Genomic DNA, 10,919 nt, shown 5'->3' on the forward strand with positions numbered 1-10,919 from the left:
GTGGCTCACACCTATAATCTTAGCACTCTAAGAGGCTGAGGCAGGTAGATTACCCTGAGCTCACAGATTCTAGACCAACCTGAGTCATAGCAAGACCTCGTCTCTAAAAAATAGCTGGGTGTTGTGGCAGACGCCTGTGTAGTCTGAGGCAAGGGAATTGCTTAAGTTCAGGAGTCTGAGGTTGCACAGCACTCTACCAGGAGCAACAAAGTGAGACTCTGTCTCAAAAAAAATAAGTAAGGGGTGGCGCCTGTAGCTCAAGCAGCTAAAGCGCCAGCCACATACACCATAGCTGGTGGGTTTGAATCTGTCCAGGCCTGCCAAACAATGACAACTACAGTCAAAAAATAGCCATGCATTGTGACAGGTACCTGTAGTCCCAGCTACTCGGGATATTGAGGCAAGAGAATCACCTAAGCCCAGGAGTTGGAGGTTGCTGTGAGCTGTGATGTTATGGCACTCTACCCAGGGTGATAGCTTGAGGCTCTGTCTCAAAAAAAAAAAAAAAAGGTAAAGCCGGGTACAGTGTCTCACACCTGTAATCCTGGCACTCTGGGAGGCTAAGGTGAGTGGATTGCCTGAGATCACAGGTTCAAGACTGAGCCAGAACGTGACCTCAACTCTAAAAAACAGCCAGGCAGGCTTGGCACCTGTAGAACAGTGGTTATGGTGCCAGCCAAATGCACTGAGGCTGGCGGGTTCGAACCCAGCCTGGGCCAGCTAAGCAGCAATGACAACTGCAACAAAAAAATAGCTGGGCATTAGGGTAGGCCTGTGGTCCCAGTTACTTGGGAGGCTGAGGTAAGAGAATCACTTAAACCCAAGAGTTTGAGGTTGCTGTGAGCTGTGATGCCATAGCACTCTATTGAGGGCAACATAATGAAACTCTGTCTCAAAAAAAAAAAAAAGAAATGGCCAGGCGTTGTGGAGGGCACCTGTAGTCCTAGCTACTCAGGAGGCTGAGGCAGGCAAATTGCTTTAGCCCAAGAGTTGTAGGTTGCTGTGAGCTATGATGCTAGAGCACTCTACAGAAGGAGATACAATGAGACTTTATCTCATAAAATAAATAGGCAGCACCTGTAGATCAGTGGTAGGTCGCTGGCCACATGCACTAGGGCTGGTGGGTTCAAACCCAGCTAAAAACAAAACAAAAATATAGCCAGGCATGAAGTGGCACCTGTGACTCAGTGGGCAAGGTGCTGGCCCCATAAACCAAAGGTGGTGGGTTCAAACCTGGCCCCAGCCAACCTGTAACAAAAAAAATAGCTGAGTGTTGTGGTAGGCTCCTGTAGTCCCAGCTACCTGGAGGGCTGAGGCAAAAGAATCACCTAAGCCCAAGAGCTGGAGGTTGCTGTGAGCTGTGATGCCACAGCACTCTACTGAGGGCAATAAAGTGAGACTCTGTCTCTAACAAAAAAAAAAAGAAGCCAGGCATTGTGTTGGGTGCCTATAGTCCCAGCTACTCTGGAGGCTGAGGCAAGAGAATTGTTTAAGCCCAAGAGTTTGAGGTTGCTGTGAGCTGTGATGAAACAGCACTCTACCGAGGACAACAAAATGCAACTCTGTCTCAATTAAAATAAATTAATTAATTAATAGAAAGAAAAAAAATAGTGCAGTATGCCATCCTGGGGGTGCTGAGCCATCCTTCTCTGCATAAATGCCTGGGAGTCACTGGACTGTAGTAGGTTTCCTGGCTGGAGAAGTTGTGCTAGGTTCAGGAGTGCCTAGAATCTGAACCCCAAAGGCTTCAGAGCATGGATGAGGGACATCCATCACGGTAGGAGAGGATATTTGGTAGAACAGATTTAAAACCTCAAATGGCAAATAGGCAGAAGAGCCTCAGAGGGAAATGTGGGCATCATTCTGGATCAAAAAGAGGCTCTGCAGATGGACGCAGGCATTCTGGTGCCCCTTTGGCTCTGGGAGAACAGCTCACTTTCCTCTTTGGTGCACAGCACTTGTCATGGAAGCGGTCACAGCCCATTGTATGGCTCCAGAGCTCAGAAACCCATGTCCTCCTAAGACCAGAGTGATGTTTGGATCTTCCTTACAGAGAGAGCCCCTACAGAAGGTATGAAGAATGGGCTGAGACCCAGCTGGGGAAGGAGGCTCCCCTGGGAGGAGCAGGTACTGACCAGCTGCCAAGTACAGGCCCCACCACCCCTGCTTACCTCAGCCCACCCTCACATAGGTCAGCTCAGGTCACTGCTAGGGAGCATTATGTGACTACCTGCCCCCTCCCAACCTGGACCTAGTACCTCCCTCATATAGGCAGAGCATGGAGGACAGAACATGGAAGCCAGCACCACACAGCCCAGGGCAGGAAGCCCCTCCCTTTCTAGCTGAGAGTAATTACCTCCTTGGTGGTCCCTTATTGAGGCCTGCCTACCTGGAAGGGCTTCCTCAAGGCGGACATGGATTAAGGCATAAGAAGCTTGTCACAGTGTGTTCACTGTGTCCCCAGGAGGTGACTCGGGATTCTACTGACTTGTCATAGTGGCATAATTTGAGCTCAAGACACTTCCTGTCACTGTCTAAACCTGCATCACAGTAGGTTTGGGTTTTTTGGGACTTGCAGGCTGTCCACCAGGGAGCAGGTCTGTGTGTGCGCAGATCCACATGTCTCTGACTGTCCCAGCTTGAAGAGCCTCAGAGGGACCCAGTGTGTGGTATCACATGCCAAATAGTGCCCACCCTTGACCCTCATAGGGCAGCTCACTCCCCCAACTCTGGCCATACCAGGGGCCTACGCCCTGGCCAGGCACACAGGGCTGCCATTGTCTGCTCAGGCCTGTCACCCTCTCCTTTGCATAGCCACGTGAAGAATGCAAGGAACAGGGGGCAGCAGGCTGGGGACCCATCCCTGCAGATTGGGACTGGCACTGTGGGGGAGGCAGCAGGCAGGGGTCAGCAGCAAAACCCTGCCTTCCCCCAGTGCAGTCCAGGAAAGGCGGTGGTCTGCAGGGGTGGCTGGCTGGGGAGCTGGTGGAGTGGGAGCAGGGTGGTGCTGGGGACATTCCTCCTTCACCCACGCTGAGAGCCCCTAGGGCCCAAATGAACGTGAGGGGATTGCTAATGAGGTCGAGGAGAGTTAAACATTCCCCTGTTCCTAAGGGCTGAGCTCAGATAGAAGCTGGGAGGGAAAGGTGGGGGAGTCAGGAGGGGGAAAGCCTGAACCCCAGGAATGTGGGTGAAGAGGCTGCGGCCCCAAAGCCAGGCTGTTTAGGAGCTGGGGGCCAGGGCCCAGTGCCCCAGGTCCCAGCAGGAGCTGCTAAGCCAGCCAGCAAGGGGATTAACGGGCTGAGCAATCCGCCTTCCTTCAGGTTGATGCCAGAATGTTGGTGCTGTCTCCCTAGCTCCCCACCAGGCCCCTTGCTGGCCAGCAGCCAGCTCCTGCCCAGCCCTAAAGGGCTTTTCTGTCTTCTGTTCCCCCTCATTTCCCAAACAACCCACAGTACCTATTCCCTGGCCTAGTTCCCCCATTTTTGACACACACAACTCCCAGGTACCCAGGACCCCTTTCCCCAATACCCCATCTCTAACCTAGTCTCTCCACATCTGCCCAAAGAGCACTTGCCAAAAAGTTCTCCATGATGTCTCTAGTTTTATCTGTTAGAAACTTTAAGTCCTCTTCCACTGTGCCCTGAAGTCAGAAGACAGAAAACCCCAACGGTCAGATTGCAAGAGCAAAGTCCACCATCCCAGGACTGGTGATTGGGTTAGGGATTATGAGAATTTTAGGGCACTTGATTCAGATTGCTAAAGGGGTTTTCCTGGGTAGAAAGGCTTGAGGGCAGATGGGTCGCTCCTCCTGGCCCCTCCTTTATCTATCCCTGGGGGCAGGGCAGCGATACCCACCTGGGCCATAGGCCCCGCCCCCCACCCCCAGGGGGCTGGGCAGGAGCTTTGCTGGGGACCCTGCTCAGGCTTTGCGGCTGCTGTGGGCGGGCCCTGGCCTTTTCCAGCCCCGGGGCCTCCCCCTGCATTCTGGAGTCCAGAGCCACTGCCTTTGCTGTTGCTGCCGCCGGCCACCACGTCTCCTTCTCTGCCTTTGACCCACCCTCTGACTGCTCCCCCACCCAGCTGCCCCTCCCACCTGGCCATGACCACAGCGCCCCCTGGGACCCTGGCCCAGCTCTGAGCCCTGGGACCCTCGTCCCCTCCCTTGGGCCATGGCCAACTCAGGCCTCCAGCTCCTGGGCTACTTCCTGGCTCTGGGTGGCTGGGTGGGCATCATTGCCAGCACAGCCCTGCCGCAGTGGAAACAGTCCTCCTACGCCGGCGACGCCATCATCACCGCTGTGGGCCTCTATGAAGGGCTCTGGATGTCCTGCGCCTCCCAGAGCACTGGTCAGGTGCAATGCAAGCTCTATGACTCCCTGCTCGCCCTGGATGGTAGGCCTTGGGCTGGTGGGACGGAGGTGGGGTGTGGGGACGGGGTGGGGGGAGGTCTGGAGCAAGCTTTCCCCATAGTCTGCTGTCAGCTCTGAACTCCACACTCCAGGCCCTGAGCACCCTGAGCGCTCCCTAGTTCCCTGAGCGCACTGGGGAGTCGAGGCCAGCCTGCTGTCTTGCGGGAAGCAAGGGCACTTGGATCTGGCAGCTAAGAGTCCAGTTCCTAACTCTACCACTGTAACCTTGAGCCAGTCACCAAACCTCATTCCACTTGAATATCCTCATCTGTAAAGGGGAATTTGGGGGGTTAGAATGAGATCAGTGCCTGGCACTTAGAAAAGCTCAGTTAAGATCCTTCCCTCCATGTCTCTCACACTCAGTACACAGACACACACAGTGTACCCACACCCACTTGCTAGCCCATGGGTGTACACACACACACACACACACACACGCATGCACATGCACTCACTGGGGCTTTGGCTCATGATTCCTTCCTCCTTGGGTGTGCATTTGAACCTGACAGACAACACCAGGGCTCTAACCCTGGGGCAGGGGCAGCCCACACACTCTCCACAAGGCCACCCATGGGCAGCCTGAGCTGCCATCAGCCAGGCCAACTTCACTGTCCTGGCAAGTCATACAGGTTCCCTGAGGGCCCCAGGTCTCTTGAGTGCTCCCTGCACCCATGGAAAGGCAGGCTCCCTGCTGCCATGGTGACTCCCAGGGCATAGGGGAAGGTGACCAGAGTCCAAATGGCCGGCTGGGAAACGTCAATAGGGGGGCTGGGCCTAGGTCAGATACCCTCAGTCCTTTCTTTAGCAAGGCCCCTAAGAGGTGCTGCCCTCAGCTGCTCGGGAGGATGGACCAAGAGGGAGCCTGGGATCAGAATGCAGCAGAACAAATAGCAAATCCAAAAGAGTTGCAAGGGGGAGTGAAAAAATAGCATTACTAGTGAAGGGCACAACACTCCCATGCCCTGTCCTCACATCCCACTGTCACCCCCACTATTCTGCACCTGCTCCAGTCACTTTCCCAAGCCAGTCCCCTTGCACTGGGGCCCCACCCCCGTGGCCCCCAGTCCCAGCCCTGCTCAGTGCTGTCCACTCCCTAGGTCACATTCAGTCAGCTCGAGCCCTGATGGTGGTGGCTGTGCTCCTGGGCTTTGTGGCTATGGTCCTCAGCGTCGTAGGCATGAAGTGCACAAGGGTCGGAGACAGCAACCCCATTGCCAAAGGCCGCGTGGCCATCTCTGGTGGTGCCCTCTTCCTCCTGGCTGGTGAGTATCCCTGACTCTATCCACCATCTTGGCCACAGCAGGCAGCCCCAGCCCTGGTGGCATCAGTGGCCAGAGCAGAGCTGAGTACTCCTTGCTTTGTCCTCAGGCCTCTGTACTTTGACTGCTGTCTCCTGGTATGCCACCCTGGTGACCCAGGAATTCTTCAACCCGAGCACACCTGTCAATGCCAGGTGAGTGCCAAGGCATCTTGCTTCACCTCCTCTGGGCCCACTGACCTTTATCCAGTAGGTCACTGGGAATAGGACATGGGGGATGGGACCCAGATGCTGTCTGAGGCACTGTAGAAGGAGAGCCAGGTGGGACACAGCCAAGCCAGGGGCAGGAGGCCTATGCAGGGCATTCAGGGCACCAGGACTCTTCAAGGAGCTAAGTGCCCTGGCGCTGGGTTTTGATCCCAGCTCTGTCTGCACTGGCTGTGGACATGGGCAAGTTACTCCACCTTTCTGTGCCTGGTTTCTTCCCCTGAGGACCAGCTCACACATGGTTGTAAGGGTTCAGCAGGCTGTCACAGGTGAGGGATGTGCACAGCTCCTGGGTCCTAGGGAGTGCTCAGCGAACCTGAGCCAGTGGCTTCCTGCAGGAAGCCACAGCTGAGACTGGAGAATAGGGCCTTGCAGCCAGTTCTGGGGTGGAAGGCAGCGGCAGCCCCCCTGGCTACAGGATGGTGGGGAAGGGGAAGGCCAGCAGGCAGCAGTTGCAAAGGTCTGAGCAGGGTACTTGGGACCAGGGAAAGAATACAGAGCACTGGAAAGCAGGTTCAGAGACATTTGGGATATAGAATGTTTAGAACTGGTAAGGTGTGGGTGTCGGGGCCAAGGAGAGGGCTCTCAACAGCCTGGGCCCATCCTCGCCCCTCCCTCACTTCTCAGCATAGCCAGGAACAGAGACTAGGATGGTCTCAACCCTAGACATCTCAGTGGGCTTTGGCCCTTGGGTGGAGGGAGGATGAGAAAAGATGGCCAGACTGTCAGTCAGGAGGGTTCCCTGGAGAAGGCAGACATGTGGAGCAGGGAGGAAAAGAAGACCTCCAGTCTGAGTCTTGTTCACTGTGTGGTGGCTACAAGATCTGCCAAGCAAGGTCCAGCTCAAGGATGCCAGGCTGGGACTCAGCCCTTCATTCCTTCAACCATCCCCTGGCTGCCTGGGCTGTCAGGCCCTGGGCTGGGCCATGGGGACACAAATGAATCCCACACTTTGCCCTTGAGGTGTTTCCCAAGAGACCAGATGGTGTGTCAAGGCAAACCCCACAAGGAGGTGGCATTTGAACTGAGCCCTGAAGGAAAGGCAGGGAAGGAAGGAATGGGGAGTGGTGGGGTGGGGTTCGGGGGAGGGGTGAAGGATAGGGGATATGCCTCAAGAGGGGAGTCTGGTAAAGGCACAGGAGCAGGGAGACCCAAGAAGGGGCTGGGCTGGCTGGCCAGCAGGGCCTGGGTATACAGAGCATAGAGTGCCCAGCCGAGGGGTCTGGCCTTCTACAGAGGGTAGCAGGGAACAGCCCTGGCTGGGCATTCTGTGGGCCAATTGGCGACTGGTGAAGGACACAAGGATGGCTCTGTGCCTCTCTCCAGGCCTTGTGGGCCCTCCCATGCCCCCTCCACTGGCTGGAGAAGGAAATGTGCCCAGGATTGCTCCGTGCAGGGGCTGGAGGCCAAGCCTCTCATCTCCAGGCCCACTTGTCCCAGTTTATCTAGAAAGATAGAGGAGGCTGGTGACTTCCAGCTTCCAGTCCCTATACTGTGCCTGTTCTCTGCCAAGGCAGGAGCTGGGGACATTCTCCCTACCTTTTGCAGGTACGAATTTGGCCCAGCCCTGTTTGTGGGCTGGGCCTCAGCTGGCCTGGCCATGCTGGGGGGTTCTTTCCTCTGCTGCACATGTCCGGAGCCCGAGAGAGTCAACAGCAGTCCGCAGCCCTACCGGCCTGGACCTTCCACTGCTGCCCGCGAGTACGTCTGAGCTCCACCTGCCAGCCAGCCCCACTGCCCAATGGCCTGGCTATCCAGCGCTCAGTGGCCCCGCTATCCAGAATCCAGCTGGCCCCTGCAGCTCTCTGGGCAGAGCCAGTAGGGCACAGCATATCCCCAGAGCTCATTCTGGGGGTCTGAGCAGCTTGTTCTCAACACAAGCACACACCCTGCAATATAAGATTCAGACCCAGACCCTCAGAGAGAGCCCAGAGGCCTGAACCAGACCAGAGATAGGCCCCAGCCCAGCCTGCACAGGCTCAGGTCCCAGCACCATCCTGTCTGTACAGCCTCCTGGCATCTGTACCCAAGGAAAAGCTCTAGGCACCAGCCTAGCTGCTGGCCCTTTTGGCTGCCCCGTTATTTACTCACTGAAGGGTTGTGAGGGTGTTTGCTACATGCTGGGCCCTGGATCTCAGTACCCAGTGCCTTGGGTAGGGCAGAGCTCTTCATCCTCACCAGTCTCACTGGCTCCTCATGCAACTTCTGAAGGGAGCCATGCTAGGGTACACACACACGTTACACACAAGAAAACAGGTCCAGAGGGACCACAGGCTCAGCCCTACATTCTCTGTGTTCAGGCCTCAGGCTCTTCCAGTATGCGCAATGCTATTGGACCCCTACACAGATGGCTAGGCTGGATGCCCCTGCTGCCCCGCTCTTGGGAATGGGCCCCAGGCAGGGCTGGCAAGAGGGGCAAGGTCTGGCTGTACTGGCCAATCCCAGAGTCTGGGCCCAAATGCACAGCCCCTTCCTTCCCATCCCCACCATTCATCCCACTAACTAGCTCTCTCTCTTTTGACTTTCAGACCCGTTGTTAAATTGCCCGCCTCTGCCAAGGGCCCCCTGGGTGTGTAATGTCCAGTCCCCAGCCAGCCTCTGTCCCTCGCTGCACCTAGACTGTGTGTTTGGGTTTTTTTGGAAAGAGAAGTGAACATTCAGCCTCAATTGTGGTATCATTTAATCTGTTCTTGGGACGGCTTGGATGAGGAAGAGGGGGAGGTACGGACGTAGAGGTCAGAGCTTACCCCTGGGCTCTTGGGCATAAAGATAGGGAGATGGTGGTCCAAAGTAGGTTACATGGCACATCCAGGGCTAAGTAGGAAAGCACTCAAAGCTCCTGCCCCTGCCTGGTGACCTTCCCAACCTGGTCACAGCCTTGGTACCAGGATCTCCAAGATCTCACAGACCCCTGGAGGCTGCCCCTGAGGCCTTGCCCAGGGGGAGCCCAGGGTGTGGAAGGAGGCCCACAGGTATCAAGCCCTGCCCCGGGAGCCCTCCTGAGAGAAAGGACAATCCCTGGAAGACTCTCTGCTGGGTTCTAGGGATCAGAGTCAAGTGAGGGGCAAAACTGTGAAGTTCACTAAGAGGAGAAGGATGTTAGGACTGTTTTGAGTAGGGTCTGAAGCCCCCTGTTCTGCCCCTTGTTGCCAGATAGTCCATCTCTCCAGGTCTGTTGTAGTCCCAGCTATGTCCCTGCCTTGAAATCAGAATGCGAGGGGGGAGCCTAAAGACTGGCTGAAGCCCATCCTGCATCCAGAGGTGCTGTTGAAGTTGGAAGGGCTTTGGCTTATGAAATCCAGATTCCACAGGGGATATAAAAGGGGGAAAATGTAGAGAAATCAGTCCTTCAACTTCCATCTCCCCAAGCCAGGTTGTGCTGACCCGCCCCTCATGCACAGCCCTCTCACACCCAGACACTCTCCCTGGACTCCAGGGCTCTCTCTGGCCATGGCATTCAGCCTTTTGGAAGGAGCCGTCCATACCTCCCCCTCTTCCCTGGCTTCCATGCCTCTTCCTCAGCACCTGGCTCTGGCTTCCTCCACCTAGCTTGTGACCACATCTCCCACCACGTCCCTATATCCTAAGGACACATTTTAGCTTCTGCTTTGAGCTTGACTCTGCAAGGCAAAGTGACCAAAATCAAGACAGACAAAGTGACTGTCACATATCCTGCAACCCAGGGTAGGGATGGGATGAGAGAAGCAAAGGGCAGGAGCTGCTGGAGGATGCCTGCTCCCTGCCCCACCTGTAGCTGCTGCAGGGCCATGGGGGCCTTGGCCTCTGGCCAGAGACGGTGGCACGTGTCCCTAAACAGGTTTCCCAGAGTCCTCCTCAAATTATGAATGAGAAGGACAAGAATTCCTCTGTGCACCTGAAGCTCTGATGCAGTGATTCTCCACCCGGGATGTACATTCAAGTCACATGGGGGACTGCTGCCCGGCTCCACCCCCAGACATACTTAATTGATCTGGGTGGAACTGGACTTTGGAATTCATGTAGCTCCTTGGGGAACAGAAGTGTGTGGGCAACACTAAGAGCACTTCTGTGATGGGTCTGCAGAAGGACAAAGGAGCCCACAAAAGACAGGCAGGGAGAGAGAGGGAGGATTGGAGAGGCTGCTCTGTGAGGTGACTGCCTCTTTCCAGTCAGTTCCCCTTCTTGCTGAAATTGTTTGTTTGTTTTTGAGACAGTCTCACTTTGCCACTCTTGGTAGAATGCTGTGGCATCATAGCTCACAGCACCCTCAAACTCTCGGGCACAAGTGATCCTCTTGCCTCAGCCTCCCCAGCTGGGACTATAAGCACCTGTCACAATGCCCAGCTAGTTTTAGAGATGGGGGTCTCCCTCTTGCTTAGGGTGGTCTGTAACTCCTGAGGTCAGGCAATCCACTCACCTCCCAGAGTGTGAGGATTACAGGTGTGAGCTACTGTGCCTGGCAACGAAACAGTGTTGAATTTTTGTTTTTTGAGGTAAGAGTCTTGCTATGTCACCCTCGGTGGAGTGCCATGGTGTCACAACTCACAGTAACCTCAAACTTTAGGGCTTAAGCAATTTTCTTGCCTCTGCCTCCCAAGTAGCTGGGACTACAGGCAAGGATCACAATGCCCAGCTATTTTTTGGTCGTAGTTGTCATTGTTGTTTGGCAGCCTGGATTCGAACTCGCCAGCCTCAGGTATGTGGCTGGCACCGTAGTCGCTGAGCTACCAGTGCCAAGCAGCATTGAGTTCGAATCCTGCCCCACATAGCCACAAGAGCCCTAACACAGAATCCGGAACTTGGAAACTAAGTGTTGCTTGAAGGATCCTGTTAAATGGTACCAGTTGAGCAGCACTGGGATCACCCTCCTGTCCCAGGCCAGGCATCTGGCAAGCCTTCCTATTTGGTCATGAAACAGCTGGCCAGAAAACCATGTGTCATCTCTTGACCTTCTGGGTCCACCAGAGAATGTCAAGATAGAACGTGCTGGCTATTTCTTGTGG

The 10,919-nt window shown here is 55.3% G+C and overlaps 1 protein-coding gene across 1 annotated transcript; it reads left to right on the forward strand.

Moving 5' to 3' along the window:
• Nucleotides 1-3,984: 3,984 nt before the first annotated feature.
• Nucleotides 3,985-8,537, forward strand: CLDN19 (claudin 19). The gene is made up of 5 exons (XM_012810876.2): nucleotides 3,985-4,395; nucleotides 5,510-5,674; nucleotides 5,781-5,865; nucleotides 7,486-7,638; nucleotides 8,466-8,537. Exons 1-5 carry the CDS (start codon nucleotides 4,173-4,175, stop codon nucleotides 8,512-8,514), a joined length of 675 nt encoding a protein of 224 aa, XP_012666330.1. The 5' UTR covers nucleotides 3,985-4,172; the 3' UTR covers nucleotides 8,515-8,537.
• Nucleotides 8,538-10,919: the final 2,382 nt, after the last annotated feature.

The sequence above is a fragment of the Otolemur garnettii genome, unplaced genomic scaffold, assembly GCF_000181295.1.
Source record: "Otolemur garnettii isolate 467f Iridium unplaced genomic scaffold, OtoGar3 scaffold00144, whole genome shotgun sequence".
In the NCBI taxonomy this organism is placed as follows: domain Eukaryota; kingdom Metazoa; phylum Chordata; class Mammalia; order Primates; family Galagidae; genus Otolemur; species Otolemur garnettii.